Genomic DNA, 18,179 nt, shown 5'->3' with positions numbered 1-18,179 from the left:
TGCTTATTCAACAAAGCAACTGACACTTAACTGAAGAGGACAGAGACCATGAGTGACATCTGAGTGGGGGCCTTGCTTGAAGGATGGGGAGGATTTGCATCTACAGACATCGAGGGCAGCGTGGCATGGAAGTTTGAAAGTTTGCAGTGACTTTAAGGAACAGCATGGAAAGGAGGAGATGCACATGAGTAGAGGGATAGAATGGGGTGTCTGCTGAGTGTCATTTGCTTCATGCAAGGAGTGCAGGTTTGGGTTGGGAGAGGATCTGATCCAGCAGGTGTTTTGTTTTAGCAAGACAACTCTGGATGATGTCTTCTAGTTGAAATATAAGAGGAGTGAGGCAGAGAGAGAGAGACTCATAATCGTCTGGTGGCAGAGGTAAGGATCTGAGTGAGGGAGGCATGGGGGTTGACAGACACAAGTAGACAGATACAGGTGATGTGGTGGCGTGAAGTGTCCTGTCCACAAGTCCCGGGTGGTGGTGTTTGTTGCTTCTCCCTTTTGGTGCTACCTTCACTATCCTGTCCTCTCTTCCTTGATCACATTTAGCTGAAGCCCCAAGAGGATGGTTTGGGCTTGTTCTGTATATGGCCATGCTGGTCAGACACACTTTTTTATTGTTATGGATGTCGTGTACTCTTCTTTTGGTAGAAAAAAGAGACTGTCTCTGAGGCACCACCTTTGCTGTTCAGCGATGAAGAAGAGAAGGAGGCACAACTTGGAGTGAAGCCTGTGGATAAGAAGGTTGAGAGTGCCAAGGAGTCATTAAAATTTGGGAGAACTGATGTGGCTGAGTCAGAAAAGGTGGACTTTTCTCTCTTGTATGCTTGAATGCGTTTGTCTCTCGTATGTTGTTTTAAACACACACAACCCCTTAAGTTTTTTGACCACAGAAAATAAATGGCCCATCTGTAGACAGATTCGAAAACATAGACGAGCAGTGTGTGTCCCCACAGTGCAGGAAGCCTCTGCAGGGCCTTTCCTCCCGGCCCTTCTCCAAGACATGTTCGCGCTGTGGCGTGCCTGCTCCTGTCTCTGTGGTTACTGTCACATCATGGCATCTTTGCTTTCTAACTTGTTCTCTTCTATGCAGTGTTCCTGTTACCCTTGGTCCTCCTTTGGTCCCCGACTGCACTTGAATTTAAATGTCAGTTTTAAGGAGATTTTAGTTTAGTATCCTTTTACTTTTAGATGATATTGGCAAGGATTACAGAGTAGAGTGAAATTTCTACTCTTTCTAAAACATTAGCTTTCATGTCCTGGACGGTCTGCCGTCTCTTGCAGGAGGCCTGTGGGTAGTGCTGCTGGCCACACCTGGGCATCCAGCCTTGTGGTTGCCTTCAGTCTCTATATGCCTCCTTTCTTTCTCTAACTTTTCTTATACGCTGTGTGTCCAGCTGCTTAGGTCTAAGATCTCCCAGGGCCTATGTGAAGAGTGTTGCATTTGCATTTGCTGCTGAGGCTCCTTGGAGCTACAGTGATACAAGCATTTCATTTGTACCTGTGTTCCTGTGTGAAATTCTTTTCATAGTGGCTGTGTGTGGACCCCAGTCCTATCCCGGTCCCGGTCCACACTTGACTCTGACTGGTTGCTGTACTGCCCTCTCCCTCAGTGTAAGCCCCTTGCGGACTAGGCCCAGTTTGTTTTGCTCACCATTATATCTGTAGTACTTGGCATATTACCTTGCACACAGTAAGGCACTATGTTATAAATTATGTATTTCTTTAAAGAAGCATTTTTTTTAATAGTTTGAGTACTCTGAAATCAGGATGTACCTCATAATCAATTGTATCTTACCTGAAATGTGCTAGTTGTTGAATGAATAAATGCTGCATTTTAGAATTATTTCAGAGATTCTTCTTCCATTGCCTATACAGTGTAAGCCTTTTAGAATTTGAGGGTCTGATTTTCCTGATCAGATTTCCCCCTTGGGGCTTATGTATTAGTTAAATGCTACGAATTCATGGTCCACTCCCAATGATCGGCACTTGTGTTAGTTATCTTTGTCACTTAGAAATTCTTCCTAGTTCATGAGCAACCAGTGTGCATCAGGATTACAGACGTCCTATCACTTGATAGGAGAGAGGGGCCCATGGTCTTAAACTGCTTGGAAAAGTTATCTTTGGCTACGGATGATTGTACGAGACTGTCTCTTGGAGCAGCCAATCAAGAATTGACCTCAGTGTTTTGTTACTTGGGCGCAGATATGATTCACTATGCCCTGAGTCATGCAAATGTGGCAGTTACTGAATTAATGAGGAGCTTGGCGGGTTCCATGATAGGATTTGTATTTTCTGGTGTTACTTATTTTTTTCTCCCTATTATTTTCATTTTCAGGAAGGACTTTTGACTAGATCTGCTCAGGAAGCAGTCAAGCATTCTGATTTATTTTCTTCATCATCCCCATTGGACAAAGGAACCAAGCCTAGAACCAAAACTGTTCTTAGCTTGTTTGATGAGGAAGAGGATAAAATGGAAGATCAAAACACTATCCAGGCTCCACAGAAAGAAGCAGGAAAGGTAAACGAAAAGCAATAGTGGTTCAAGTCTCTGGATGAGGTAAAAGACTCTCATCTCATGGTTGTCATTCTGTCATGTGAGTTTCTGAAGGAATCTTAACCTGCAATGTAGCGTGTTAATGGTTCTCTGCAGTCATTTAGATATTTGGGAATCTTAATCAGGAACTCTTACCTCAAGTAGCAGTGTTAGGATATGGGATTAGAATTTCACCCCCCTCTTCTGGGTTTTACAGACCTTGTTGTTCCTTCTAGCAAAGCTTTGCCCCTTGGCCAGTTGTGGGATGTAAGCAACAGGAAAGGGAAGTTAGGCTGGAGCTGTACAGTTAAGTTATTTCTAACATTCAGTTTAAGAAAAAGTGTTGTAGATGAACCTTTCATACTGATCAGGCGTCAGCAAACTATTTCTATAAAGGACCATATAATGCCTATTTTAGCTTTTGCAGCCTATTTGGGCTCTGTCATAACTGCCTAGCTCTGCCACTGGCAGCATGAAAACAGCCCTGGGAAATATGAAGATGGATGGGCATGACTGTGTTCCAGTTAGTTTTATTAATAAAAATAGGTGATGGGCAGCTGGGCGTGGTGGCTCATGCCTGTAATCCCAGCACTTCAGGAGGCCAAGGTGGGTGGATCACAAGGTCAAGAGATCGAGACCATCCTGGCCAACATAATGAGACCCATTTCTACTAAAAATACAAAAAGTAGCTTGGCATGATGACACGTGCCTGTAATCCCAGCTACTCGGGAGGCTGAGGCAGGAGAATTGCTTGAACCAGGAAGTCGGAGGTTGTAGTGAGCCGAGATCGCACCACTGCACTCCAGCGTGGCAACACAACAAGACTCCATCTCCAAAAAAAAAGATAGATGATGGTCATTCTGTGAGGTCAGTATGACCCTGATATTAAAACTAGACAGCGACATCACCAGAAAGCTACAGATATCCTTTATGAATGTAGAGGCCAAAATCCTCAACAGAAATACTACTGAACCCAATTCAGCAAAATATAAAAAGGATTGCACATTATGAGAAGTGAGATTTACCCCTGGAATGCAAGGTTGGTTCAACATCTAAAATCAGTTGATATAATGCACCGTATCAATAAAATACAGAATTAAAAGGCACATGATCATCTCAACACATGCAGAAAAAGCATTTAATAAAATCCACACCTTTTCATGGTAAAACACTCAATTAGGCATAGGAGGAAGCTTAGTGAACTTGATAAAGGACATCTATGAAATCCCTCAGCTGACATCATACTTAATGGTGAGAGACTGCATGCTTTTCAACCCTAACATCATGAACAACACAACAATGTCCACTCTTGGTAATTCTAATCAACCTTGTACTGGGGATTCTAAGCAGGGCATGTAGGTGAGAAAATGAAATAAAAGGCATTCAGATTGGAAAGGAAAAAGTGAAGTGACACAATCTGTATTTGCAGATGGCATGATCTTTTATACGGAAAGTCTTAAGGAATCTACAAAAAACATCCATTGGAAATAAAGTCATTAAGATTGAAGGATGTAAGATCAATATGTGAAAACCAATGGTAGTTCTATAAGCTAGTAATGAACATTTACTAATTTATGAAAGTTACTAGTAGTAACTTTCTTTTTTTTTTTTTGCAATGGAATTTCACTCTTGTCCCCCAGGCTGGATTGCAATGGCACAATCTCGGCTCACTGCAACCTTTGCCTCCTGGGTTCAAGCGATTCTCCTGCCTCAGCCTCCCAAGTAGCTGGGATTATAGGCACCCACCACCATGCCCAGCTAATTTTTGTATTTTTAGTAGAGACAGGGTTTCACCATGTTGGCCACGCTGACCTCGAACTCTTGACCTCAGGTGATCCACCTGCCTCAGCCTCCCGAAGTGCTGGGATTACAGACATGAGCCACTGCACCCGACCTACTAGTAGTAACTTTCATAAGCAATTACTAGCTTATGAATGAAATTAAGAAATCAGTTTCTTTTATAGTAATACCAAGAAGGGTAAAATACTTAGGAGTAAATTTAGCAAAAGAATTACAAGACTTGTAAACTAAAATCTACAAAACATTGAAAGAAATTAAAGACCTAAAATCGATGGAAAGACATCTCATATTTATGGACCAGAAACCTTAATATTGGTAAGGTGGCAATACTTCCTTCCCAAAGTGATTTATTGTAATCTCTATCAAAATTCCAGCTTGCTTTTTGCAGAAATGGACAAGCTGATCCTAAAATTTTTATGGAAGTGTAAGAGACCAAGAATAGCCAACAGTCTTGAAAAGGAAGAATAAAGTTAGAAGACTCACACTTCCTGATTTCAAAACTTCCTTTAAGACAGGGTGGTATTGGCATAAGGTTAAAATACATAGATCAGTGAAGTAGAATTGAGAGTCTAGAAATAAACCCTCACATTTACAGTCAGTTGCTTAAGGTGCCAAGATATTTCAGTGGGGACACAATAGTCTTCAGCAGATGTGCCAGGATGCTGATTATCTACATGCAAAGGAATGAAGTTGGACCCATTAATAAATAAACTCAGATCCAGTGTAAGATCCAAATGTAAGAACTAAAACTGTACAACTCCTAGAATCTAGAGAGTATGCGAGTAAATTATCATGACCTTGGATTAGGCAAAGCCTTGTTAGATAAGACACCAAAAGCACAAGTGACAAAAATAGCTAAATTGGACTTTATTCAAATGAAAAACGTTTGAAAAACATTTAAAGGGCACCATCTGGAAAGTCAAACAACCACCCACAAAATGGGAGAAAAGATTTACAAATCATGTATTTGATAAAGGACTTAGATCCAGAATATGTAAAAGACTTATAAGTCAATAATAAAAAGACAAATAGCCCAGATGAAAGAAGGGATAGGCCAGGCGTTGTGGCTCATGCCTGTAATCCCAGCACTCTGGGAGACCAGGACGGGAGGATTGCTTTAGGCTGGGAGTTCAAGACCAGCCTGGGCAACATAGCAAGATCCTGTCTCTACAAAAAATTTAAAAAATTAGCCAGGCCTGGTTGCGTGCTCCTGTAGTTCTATCTCCTTGGGAAGTTGAGGCCGAAGAGTCCTTTGAGCCCAGGAGTTCAAGGCTGCAGTGGGCTGTGATCACACCACTGCACTCAGGCTGAGTAACAGAACGAGACCCTGTCTGAAAAAAAATAGATAAGGCAGACATCTGAATAGAGATTTTACTGAAGAAGACAGACAAATGGCCAAAAAGGGTATAGAAAGATACTCAGCGTCAGGGAAGCCAAAACCACAATGACATACCACTTCATACCCGGGAAGAGGACCATAATAGAAAAAAAAAAAAAAAGGGAAGTAACGTGTGTTGGTAAGGATGTGGATAAATGGAAATTCTCATTCCTTGCTGCTGCAAATGTGGAACAGTACAACCATTTTGGAAAACAGTTTGCTGTTCTTTAAATTCTTATAAAGCTACCACACAATCCAGGAATTTTATTCCTGGGTACATATCCAAGAGAAATAAAAACATGTTCACACAAAACTTGAATATGATTGCTCCCAGCAGCATTATTCATAATAGCCAAAAGATGGAAACAATGGCTAAACATAATATAGTATATCCATACAATGGAATATTATTTGGTAATAAAAAAGGCAAAGTACTGATACATGCTGCCATATGGATGAACCTTGAAAACATTCTAAATGAAATAAGCCAGTCATGGAAGACTGCATATTATGTGATTCCATTTATATGAAATGTCCAGAATAGGCATATGGATGGAGACAGAAAGTAGATTAGTAGTTACTGGGGGCTGGGAGTGGCAGTGAGCAGGAATGGATAATTACTGCTAATGGTTTGGGGTTTCTTTTGGGGGTGATGAGAATGTTCTAAACTTAGATTGTGGTAGTGGATACACAAATCTGACCATACCAAAAAATCATTACATTTTATATTGTAAATGGGTAGATTTTATGGTATATGAATTTGATCTCAGTGGTGATGTTATGCAAACCAGGTTGGCAGGTCGTAGATTGCCAATCCTTTTTATAGATCTAACCAAAGAAATCGTCTATGTTTATTTCTACAAAAAATGTTTTATGAATTTTTTTGTTATACCAATACTATAAGCTTATTTATAAATGAGAGCTGCACACAGTGAATATGATTAATTTGATATGTTTTCTCCCAGTCTCTTACTGTGTATGGTTTTGTAATGTTTTTCCATGGTTGTGAAATATTTAACCTTACGTGCTGTGTTAAACTCATTTTTATATATAACAATAATAATTATTGTTAATGTGATTTATTTTGTTAGAAGTAAGTTTTTCATTAGTTTTTTTGTTTTGTTTTGTTTTGAGATGGAGTCCCACTGTGTTGCCCAGGCTGGAGTGCAATGGTGTGATCTCGGCTCACTGCAGCCTCCGCCTCCCAGGTTCAAGGATTCTCCCACCTCAGCCTCCCAAGTAGCTGGAACCACAGGCATACGCCACCACACCTGGCTAATCTTTGTATTTTTAGTAGAGATGGGGTTTCACCAGCCAGTTCAGGCTGGCCTCGAACTCCTGGCCTCTGGTAGTCCTCCCGCCTTGGCCTCCCAAAGTGCTGGGATTACAGGCATGAGCCACCATGCCTGGCCTTTTTGTTAAGTTTTAATCTGTGGCTGTGATAAGGAAATATGGATGAATTTTAGAATGTCAGGTCTGGAGCATTATATTATCAAACCAATAATGTTGATGGTAACTTTTAAATGTTAGATATCTAGTAAACAAAAAGAGACTCACTCGGAGTCTGAAAGTAGGGCAGAAGTGATGGACAGGCATGGGAAGGCTTGTGGTCGCACCTGTGCCAGGTCTTTGGCCTGCAGTGCTTACAGGCGAGGGATACATACGTGACCGCTCTGTGTAGTTTGTGCTTGAGTCAGCTGCTGTCTCTTCTTCTCTTTGGAAATGAGATGGAGAGAATTCATTCAGTTGTATGTTTTTTATCTTCAAAATGTTTCTCATTATGGAACTAATGGATTGCTTTTCTAATAAAAAATTTAGATACTATACAAAGTTTATATAATATATATAACCTGGAAAGATTATCTCTAAAGCTCATGCGCATATATATCTGTATATCTATATCTATATATATATATAGATATAGATATATGTAAACTTTGTATTTATAAAAACATTTTCTGGTATTTTGGGAAGCACCGTAGCATTCCATTTTGTCAATGTTTCATTCCCCTACCGAGTGGCTTTTAGGCTGTGGCCAGCCTTTTGCTAATATAATAACAGCTGCAGGGGACATCTTTGTTGTGTCCATCTTTAACATGTGTAACTTCCTTGAGATAAGTTTTTACAGCTCTAATCACACATGACCTTCCCTCCTGTTCCCAGGGCCGTGATCCTGATGCCCGCCCCAAGAGCACAGGTGTCTTCCAGGATGAAGAGCTGCTTTTCAGCCACAAGCTCCAAAAGGACAATGACCCAGATGTTGACCTTTTTGCTGGCACCAAAAAAACCAAGGTCAGTTCCAAATGGTTCCCCACATTATGACTTGTTATTGTATTGGGTACCGTCTCAACAGCTCACCTAGTTCTCTTTGTAAATTGTTTTGCTTTTGGATATTGAACTTGAGTCTTGTTTATTCTAGCTGTTAGAGCCAAGTGTTGGGAGCCTGTTTGGGGATGATGAAGATGATGATCTTTTCAGCTCTGCCAAGTCCCAGCCTTTGGTACCAGCCTTTTGTTCTCAATACTGGGTTGTGTGGGAAAGATTCTGGGAAAGGAAACTAACGTCCAGTTAGATGATTAAGGAAAATCCTAGGAGAGTCATGCTGCTTTCTACTAAATCAATGGCAAATAACATGCCGAGGGGAGCGTGTGTGGAGGATACAATGCTTAGTTTCTGTTGTTTCTCATCTTATGTTCCCTATACTAACATTAAAACATTAATAATCCAGGCTCTCTGACTGTACTACACATCTGTGTGATGTTTAAATGGTTGATTGAAAGACCATTGCATACACTGGGGTGACTAAATATTCGTGCCGTTCAGGTGCAAAGCTTTGAGTCTGAGTTTTAGCCTTTCTATGTCATTTTCTCCCCCAGCCCCAGTAGGTTTTTGTAAGTACTCTGTTTTCTTTTTATCGTAGAGAGGACTCCTGTGACAGCCACAGTCTTCAGAATGCTATTTCTGAAATCCTGCCTTTGAGTTGGTTCAGCCCTCATTTGAGAAAGTATTTTTAAGACTCAGAAGCCAGGATTGTTTTTTGCATTATGATTTTTCCTTAAAATTTCTAAGATACTTGATGGCTTTTTGGTATTTTTTTTCTTTTGAAGGTACAAGAGAAAAAGAGAGTAGTGAAAAAAGACCACTCTGTTGACTCTTTCAAAAACCAGAAACATCCTGAATCCATTCAAGGTAGTAAAGAAAAAGGCATATGGAAGCCGGAAACACCTCAGGTTAGAAATCCCCTTTAAGGATTTTCAGCTCTTGTTTGCATCCCAGTACAGAGAAATTCCATTATGCAGACCCACAGTTATTCAGACTTGTCTGCATTAAGGAGGAAACAGCAACCAGGGCTGCCGCTTTGTCTTCACTGTACTCCCCCCGAGTCATCTCCCCTCTCCTCGCTCCATACTCCAGAGTTTCATGAATCTATACTTTAATAGTTAGTGTTTTTTGATGCCGTGCCAGATTTGACTCTAAAGTGGAGTTAAGGTAGGATGAAGAATCTTCTTCCCACTAAAGAATTTATTTCTCCCTCTGGATTTCCTTGGAATAGAATTAAAATAGAAATAAATGTAAATTACATCTGATTTCTTGGCTGCTCTCAGTGTTGCCTCTCCCGAGGTCATTGCTGTTGGGCCCTACTCTGCAGCAGTCTTCTCAGAAGGCTGTGGAGCTCCTCCTGGGAACAGCCCAGTACTGGAGAGCGAGTGCCAATTCCATGTGCAGGTGTCCCAGGGTGTCTCACTGAAGCCTTAGTGTCCTGAGCTGTAAACCTGAGGCACTTGGACCAGCACATCACCACTGACCCTTCCTGGGGCTCAGATCTTTTGCTTTTAGAGCCAGTGCATTAGGCTATGGTTGAATTTTTGTGTGCTCCTTGAAATTTCTGTTTGATAACCAACATGGTAATTTTGCCTGCTGGTCAGTTTTAGGTGCTCTGATAAACTGTGACTCTTGGGAATCTTACTCATCTTGTGTTCCTTGACTCCATATCTGATCTGACAGCTTTCCACTTAACGTGACAGAGGAGGAGGCATACGTGAAGTAGTGCTAGTGAAACGTCAGGCCCCAGGAGAGATTTGAATGCCTTTCCCATTAAAGAGCTACAGAAAGTGACAGTTTTGCTCCATCACAGATTTATTTACAGGCATAAGAAACACTTGTCTTTCTGTTTCCCCAATGGATTTTTAACTGGATGTAATTTTACACAGGACTCATCAGGTCTCGCTCCATTTAAAACCAAAGAACCATCCACTCGGATCGGGAAGATACAAGTAATTAAAACACTGGAATCTTCATTGCCTGCCCTGTGGCATCTATAAACTTTTTTGGGTTTCCTACTTTTGTCAGCTGCTGCCAAGCATCTTCTCATCTCTTCCCCCGCCTCCCCTCCCCTGCACCTAGTTGTTGTCTCTTTCGTGCTGCGTCTTTAACATCTATTCTTTGAGCCCAGTGGTGGGCATAGGTGTAAGACCCTCTGTTTTAATTCTGAGACTAGATCAGGCGATTTTCCTACATTTCTCTTCTCCTCTCGTATTATACATTGTGTGCACTGAATCTTGTCATGTGTCACAGTAAAGATAATAGACTGCTGTGTTGAAGAACAAATACAGAGTTTCATTTTTCTTCTTTAGGCAAATTTAGCGATCAACCCAGCGGCCTTGCTGCCCACAGCGGCTTCCCAGATCTCCGAAGTAAAGCCTGTTTTGCCGGAATTGGCTTTTCCTTCATCTGAACACAGAAGGAGCCACGGTCTGGAAAGTGTGCCTGTCCTTCCCAGGAGTGGGGAGGCCGGTGTGAGTTTTGATGTTCCAGCTCAGGCAGACACCTTACACAGTGCAAACAAGGTAATGAAACCATCTTTGCTTCCTTGCTCTCTTCTTTTAACCAGAACATGCATATGCTTCTTTCTAGTTTATCAATTGCATACACAGCAGTCTTTGACTCTCCTTTTGAAGGGGGTGCCTCATCCTTCAGCCGCTCCCCCCTCCATTCTCCCCACCCCCCTCATCCTGCACCTGCTTTTCCACGGCCTGCATTTGGTACATTTGCATTTTGCTCAGTAGCCACAGTAATGTCTCACCACTTTGGCTGGTGTCTGACACCTGCAGGTTTCCAGCACTGCCACCTGGGGGTCTTCTAACCACAGAGAAGATCATGCCCCTCCTGCTGGCACTTCCTCACTGCTCCAAGGAGAGCATTCGGGCTCCTGGGTTTGGTATGAAACCCCTTTACAATCGGTGCCAGCCCATGTGTGCAGCTTCCTCACCAGTCACTGCATACTTTCCAGCCTGACTCCAGGCACACCAGGTGCCACTTCCTGAACACACATGGTCTGTTCTGCTGCTGCCCAAGGCTCCTGCTGCCTCCTCACCAGGAGTGCTCCTCTCTGTCCACAGCTGTACTTCCACATGCCCACTTCTGTCACTGTGCCGTGCACTCCCCGCACCAAGTTCCCACAGCAGCGACACTGTTTCATGGGATCTCCCCAATGGACTGTGAATCCTTTGAATTTTCCTTTCATTTTAGTTGGGTTTCTTGTTTCTATCCAGTCTCCCTTCTCTAGAAAGCTTTAGCTGATCTCCAAGTAAGTGACAGGACACAGAATGACCTACCCTGGCAAATAGATTCATTTCACATGTTTCCAAACCTGTTTCCTTGTGCGAAACAAAACAGCCTTCCTTTTACGACAATTTTCATTGGCTTTTTTTTTTTATTACTAAGTTTAAATTGGCAACTAAAATTGTGACATTCCCCTGAAGTTGGCAACACAGTCATACTTTGCCCAAAGTAGATTGTATCTTCTCAAAATTCTACTTGATTGTGTATCTTGGAATATATCATAAACACTGCATCATTGCTACTAAGTGATTCATGTTTTGAAATTATATGAGAAGTTCTGATTTCTAAGCCATATTTCTTATGTGGAATATTTAACATTTGAATTTAATGTTTATTGACTTGAAGAAAACAGCACCTTAGATTACCTCTCTTTATTGTCTCGTATTTCTCCCCGCTCCTGGAGCCTGAATTTAGACTAGCCCCCTACCAAAGGTTAGTACCAGAATTCCCCAATTCTTTCTTGTTTTGAAAGATACCCACGTTTCTATTGAGGGTAGAGTAGGGGCCAAGGGAGGGGTTGTGAGACACAGAGAGCCAACATGCCTACTTTCCAAGTTTCCAGCAACAAATGAAGCTTTTTGTGTGAAACTGAACTGAAACTGCCCTGAAAAGATTAAAAAATGGAGAACTCTAAAGGATTAAGAATGACTTAGTCCTGGAGTACCAGGAGCTGTTAAACTCCTTCCTTGGAAATCATTAAGAAATAACCTCTTCTATGTTCTTAGATAATATCTTCATTGAGTAGACCAGATAACCTTACAATATTTTGAGTCACTGATTCTTTGCCATAGTAGCTTTGAACACTTTATTTTATCGTCAGATCAATGTGTGTTTTTTTTGCCGTTGCAGAGCCGTGTCAAGATGAGAGGGAAGCGTAGACCGCAGACCCGTGCAGCTAGGCGGCTGGCTGCTCAGGAGTCCAGCGAGGCTGAGGACATGAGTGTCCCCAGAGGACCCATTGCACAGTGGGCTGATGGCGCCATTTCCCCTGATGGCCATCGGCCACAGCTCAGAGCAGCCAGTGGAGAAGACAGCACTGAGGAGGCCCTGGCAGCTGCCGCTGCACCTTGGGAAGGTGGTCCTGTGCCTGGAGTGGACAGAAGCCCCTTTGCAAAGTCTCTGGGTCATTCCAGAGGGGAGGCTGACCTTTTTGATTCTGGGGACATCTTTTCCACGGGCACTGGATCTCAGTCCGTGGAGAGAACAAAACCCAAGGCAAAGATAGCAGAGAATCCTGCCAACCCACCAGTGGGTGGTAAAGCAAAGAGCCCCATGATTCCTGCTCTAGGCGAGGCCAGCAGTGATGATGATCTCTTTCAGTCTGCTAAACCAAAACCAGCAAAGAAAACAAATCCCTTTCCTCTCCTGGAAAATGAGGATGACCTCTTTACAGATCAGAAAGTCAAGAAGAATGAGACAAAATCCAATAGTCGGCAGGATGTCACATCAACAACACAAGATATTTTTGAGGTAATAGGACTTAACACGTTTTTGTGTCTGTTCTAAGTTAAGGAAAGTATCTGATTGGCTTATATGAGCCATAGGTTATGTTTAGCTTGTTGCATGCATACCCCGTAGCCACTTGCTTAGTAATTATAATTAGGCTCTTTTATTAATAAGTCTAACATTGATTCAGAAGTGGTTTTTTGTTTTGTTGCATGTAGAATGTATTTCTTGGCTGGCCATGATCATTGATACAGGTCTTGGTTTCTCTAGTCTTTATGGTTTTTTTATTTTTATAGAATATTGTTGTAATCAGCTTCCCGGGCATGCCACTTGTTGACATGCATACCGCTCCACTGGTCCAGCTTGGGAGTTTAACCTCTGGTTCTGGGGACATTGGCCCTGGCTGGAGCTGACAATGTAGTGCATGCAGGCAATAAGACTTTCAGTGGCATTTGCTAAGCAGATGTTTACTGAGCACCTGGGGACTGCAGGCACGAGGTGAACTCGGAGAAGTGCTAGGCTCCTTAGAGCTCTCTGGCAAGATAATCAAATACAAACAGGGCAATGGATAATTAAGATGTTTTCAAATAGTACTAAGTGTCATGAAGAAAATAACCTGGGGCAGAGTGGTAGGTAAGGGTGGGAGGTGCTCCTTTAGGCAGGACTGGTAGAGAAGGTGTCACTGCAGTGCCGGCATTTGAGCCGGGTTGAGATGGGCGGGTCAAGCTGTGCAGAGATCTGAGGTAGTGCATCCCAGGCAGAGGGGGCAGTCTCTAGGCTGTTCCACACACCCTGGCCAATTGCGTTTCCATAGCTTGTTGACGTGTTTGAGTTTAAAAAGCAAATTGATTTAACATTGTTTTGTATGTATTTTTGGCTTAACAAGGATGATATATTTGCTACGGAAGCAATGAAACCCTCTCAGAAAACCAGAGAGAAGGAGAAAACATTGGAATCTAATTTATTTGATGATAACATTGATATCTTTGCTGACTTAACTGTAAAACCAAAAGAAAAGTCCAAAAAGAAAGTGGAAGCCAAGTCTATATTTGATGATGATATGGGTAAGTTTGGTTTTCTACATCTGACCTAGAGAATTCTTACCTTTCCGTCACTTGGTATTTTTCCTGCTACCTTTTCTTGGCCCTTTTCTGGAAAATGCACGCCAGCGGGTTCACTTCAGTGTAATCCTGAGTTAGGCTGAAGATAGGTAAGAGATGGACTAATTATTTTAGTGAAGTAACTCTTTCCTATGATAGTCATCAAAGAATTTGAAGGCACCCAGAGTTTGACGTTTAAGTATAATTTAACTTTGATCTTGGTGCACCTCACCAATCATCTGTGACACACCCTGATGTTATGAAAGGAGGTTTGGTCAGAAATGACCTCCCGTGCTAAAGCAGGCTGAGGGGACTGCCTTGGGTGTGATGTGGCTGGCTGAGTCAGAGCTTCAGATGGACAGGGAGTGTCCATGGTTCTGTGCGAGAAGAGAGCAAGTCTAGACCTGGGTGTAGGCTCTGCCTCAGGCGTGGCATCTCACTGAGGTCTTTGGTGTTTGGGAGCAAGCTTGTCTTCCTTATATGGCACAACTTCTGCTTTATTAGTAGACAAGGCAAATGCCCGAGAACCCTAAATATTGGACTTTTGATAAATCCTGTGGGCTGAGGCCACATACACATTTCCTGCTCCCCCCATCAATCTAGACCTTGAGACTAACTGGGAGACAGCTGGTGCTGCAGAGTCACACACTGGCTCTGTGCCCCCAGCAAGCGGTGTGCTCTGTCTCCTCTGCTTCCCGCCACATGGAGTACAGAAGGGAACTCGTTCATTATTTTAAATACAAAAAAAGTAATACGTGCTTACTGTAACAGATGCATGCAATTCAGAAAATGTAAAAAGTGAATAACCCCTAGAGGTAATAGTAACAGTTTGGTGTGTATCCTTTCAGACACAGTGACATTAATATATGTTTGTGTACACATCAATATATACCCTCACTTTTTAAAAAGTAAGAATTTATTTACCTATTCTGCTCTGTCTTTTAGTTACTTAGTGTCTTTTCATGTCAGTACACAGAGATCTCCTTCCTTGTTTTCAGTGGTGTGCTCGATTTCTTTGTATTTAGCCATTAGCCTGTTGACGGCAATCTCGATTGTTTCTGTTTTCTTTATTACAAATAATGCTGTGGTCTTTACCATTTGTGTACACCTAACTTTAGGTATACATGCTAAAATCATGGTTGGATAAAACCCTAGCAGTAACATTACTGGGTAAGTACCATAATTAGATAAGACAAGCTTTTAAGTCAGTGAAACACTAAACGAATGCGGTGACGGAGGCTTACAGTCTTACATCGAGATGCCTCAAATCAGTGCATTTATTCTGAAAGAAAACGGGTGGGTCCTATGTTGGATTTCCCTTTGCATATTTGTATTGCTCTTTTAAAACCCAGTATGAAAAGAATATCTAAATAAGTCCATTGTCCCTGATGGTAGGGGCGTGGGCTGGTTTGGAGATCAAGTTACCCTTCCCTTTTTTCTGTCCTGCACATGCACGTACAAACACTTTTGTAGCTGAAGAAATTGTGCTCCAAGAGAAACCTGCGTATGATCATAAAACTTAATGAGTAACAAACACAGAACCAGCATCTGAGAGGCTTGAGTTCTAGGTTAGTGTTTTAGGGTACTCCATGCTGTTACCAGAGCTGGGTCTTTGGTGGTTTGCTTACATGTGTCTTAAAAGTACCTCTCCCCACCCCTCTTCAGCAACTGTTTTTCTTTTTTCTTTCTAAAGATGACATCTTCTCCTCTGGTATCCAGGCTAAGACAACCAAACCAAAAAGCCGATCTGCACAGGCCGCACCTGAACCAAGGTTGGAACACAAGATGTCCAACATCTTTGATGATCCCCTGAATGCCTTTGGAGGCCAGTAGAGCACACAGGGTATCCACATGTTACCCTGCAGCTACATTGTTGAGTTAGTGATGGTGTCGTATATGCTCATGGTCTTAACTAGATTACAAAAAGCAAATACTAGAACAGCTAGCTCATCTTTTACCCAATGTACTTAGTATTTTTCTGCACTGGTTTAATCATGCTTAATACTATAAAACAAAAATAAATATTTCACAGTGGTTGGTTTGTTTTGTTTTTAAACCGCAGTTTGATTTAGTTAGCCTTGCTGGGGCCATAATATGCTTCAGGGTGTGTAAAAGACTAAATCTCTCCTTGTGGCTTTCATGGGTAGGCAGGGAATCTCAGAGGTAGCAAATGCCACCTGACCAGAAGTCTTTTGTTATATGGATGGGAACCCTAACTTAGGGCCTGGGCAGGGGAAAGAGAAAGAAGATGAGAGTTTATACTTCATGAGTCTTAGCAATATGGGAGCAGGTTTTCACTGAATTCTGAGGGTGCCTCTGCATGTCCTCCAAGGCAAAGTTTGGCTAGCTATGGCCCCCCCACTGTCATATTTTGTTAATAAAATTTTATTGGAACACAACCACATTCATTTATTTACTTGAAACTCAGTGGCTTGGTAGAAACCTCTTTCACATTTTCTGCCTGGACTTGGCCGTGTGGTTTCATGGGGAGACATCTGTAGGCTCTATCTGTGCTGGAGACATCTGTAGGGCTTGACGGGACTAGACATCTGCAAAGGCTCACTCACACGACTGGCTGCAGATGCTGGTGTTGGCTGGGCGTTTAGCTTGGCCTGTTGACCAGAGCACCTGCCTGGGGCCACTCCATGGCTTGGGCTTCTCACAGCATCAGCGCTGGGAAAAATATATACATATACCTTGGCGAACTTGAAACACTGAATTGCACAAATGTTTATGTTCATCTCTATTATTAAATAAATTAATAAAGAAAAGTATTACAAGGAGATTTGGTCTCTTTTTCCAGTAATAAAGTTTTAAAATCTCATAATTAGCATAATTAAAGTTTTTTATACTTTTACTTTCAATAAGTATTTATTAGTCATTTTTTTTTATTTATTTACGTTTTTTGAGACAGAGTTTGGCTCTTGTTGCCCAGGCTGGTGTGCAATGGCGTGATCTCGGCTCACTGCAACCTCTGCCTTCCGGGTTCAAACGATTCTCCTGCCTCAGCTTCCCGAGTAACTGGGATTACAGGCATGCGCCACCATGCCCAGCTAATTTTGTATTTTTAGTAGAGATAGGGTTTCTCCATGTTGGTCAGGCTGTTCTTGAATTCCCAACCTCAGGTGATCCACCCGCCTTGGTTGTAATCTAACCTAATTGAAATATTTTTAAAAGCAGGACAAAAATTTCAACATTTTGTATGATTATAGCTACGTTAAAATATGTCTAGAAAATACAGCCAGGGGAAATAAAAACTTTCATTGCCTCAAATTGCCGCAAAGCCAAGGGACACTGCCCATGGCCAGGGAGGGTGAGCCCTGGAAGCACAGAGGTTGCTGACTCCCAGCCCAGCAGCAGCTGAACCCTCAGCCCCGAATGCCTGGTTTCTCCTTGCACGTGAATCCAGGTCCCAGCATCTTGTCTTTGACGGGAGCAGCCCTGGCGCATCCTCTTGGAAAACAGAAAGATGCTCATGGATGCTGGCTGTGAGGCAACCTGAGGGCTCTGAAGACCTCCTGTGGGGCTCACACTGAGGCCAGAGCCTCAGCCTCTGACACCCGAGAATGGAGTGGGCAGGATAGGTGGGGCAGAGAAGAAGAAAGTTCTTCGGATGTCCTGGTTAGTCACCCTGATCCTGGGAAATGCACACTCACGGCTGAATCAGGGAGAATCAAGTCACTCGGCCAGAAAAACAAGCCATTATGGCCAGCGAAGCGCTCACTAAGCACACACAAATACGCATATATGTGCACCCACAAACACATAGAATTACACACATGCCCAATACAGACATATGTACATGCACACTAACTCATTACCCACATATGAACATATATGCACACAACACACCTATACACATACACTTACGTACAGATGCCCAAATGCACACATACCCCTTACACAATACACATGTATGCACATGTACTCCTGACACATTCACACACATGTGCACACACACCTACATACACACCACAGTATAATACACTTTAGTAGAGTAGTATCGGGGGGCCTCAGTTGTGGTCAGATGGCCTGACTCTTAGTCTGAATTGTTAATAATTGAACTGTGTAATTTTGTCTAAATCTTTTCATCTCTGCTTCCAGCCCCCCAAAGAGCGTGGTTGACTCAAACCATCCGGAAGTTCTCTTTAGTTGTAAAATTCTGTGATTTCAATGGGAAAAGATGGTATCATCTACCCAGAGCTCACTTGAGCTCCTTCTCTGTACCCTGAGGAGGATCCTGGGGGCTAGAGTCACAGCATAGGGTGCTTGTGAGGCCATCCTCACCCAGCGCCAG

General features: G+C 42.5%; 1 protein-coding gene across 17 annotated transcripts in view; it reads left to right on the top strand.

Moving 5' to 3' along the window:
- WASHC2C (WASH complex subunit 2C) overlaps positions 1-15,916 on the top strand; it is a 64,713-nt gene extending 48,797 nt beyond the window's left edge. For 10 of the 17 annotated variants that reach the window (XM_032142432.2, XM_032142425.2, XM_032142410.2 and 7 more), the window contains 10 exons: positions 652-804; positions 2,339-2,521; positions 7,878-8,006; positions 8,134-8,214; positions 8,822-8,944; positions 9,926-9,988; positions 10,349-10,561; positions 12,186-12,806; positions 13,669-13,846; positions 15,576-15,916. In XM_032142432.2, coding sequence (XP_031998323.1) covers positions 652-804; positions 2,339-2,521; positions 7,878-8,006; positions 8,134-8,214; positions 8,822-8,944; positions 9,926-9,988; positions 10,349-10,561; positions 12,186-12,806; positions 13,669-13,846; positions 15,576-15,715 — 1,884 coding nt within the window. In that variant the 3' untranslated portion in view covers positions 15,716-15,916. Of the gene's footprint in view, positions 1-651; positions 805-2,338; positions 2,522-7,877; positions 8,007-8,133; positions 8,215-8,821; positions 8,945-9,925; positions 10,562-12,185; positions 12,807-13,668; positions 13,847-15,575 lie in introns of those variants that run through there. The other 7 variants (XM_032142465.2, XM_032142452.2, XM_032142442.2 and 4 more) reach the window with 4 other exon arrangements.
- Positions 15,917-18,179: the final 2,263 nt, after the last annotated feature.

Source organism: Hylobates moloch, unplaced genomic scaffold (genome assembly GCF_009828535.3).
Source record: "Hylobates moloch isolate HMO894 unplaced genomic scaffold, HMol_V3 SCAFFOLD_3, whole genome shotgun sequence".
Taxonomy (NCBI): domain Eukaryota; kingdom Metazoa; phylum Chordata; class Mammalia; order Primates; family Hylobatidae; genus Hylobates; species Hylobates moloch.
The sequence above is the reverse complement of the archived record's forward strand: the minus strand, read 5'-3'. Positions and strand labels throughout refer to the sequence as shown.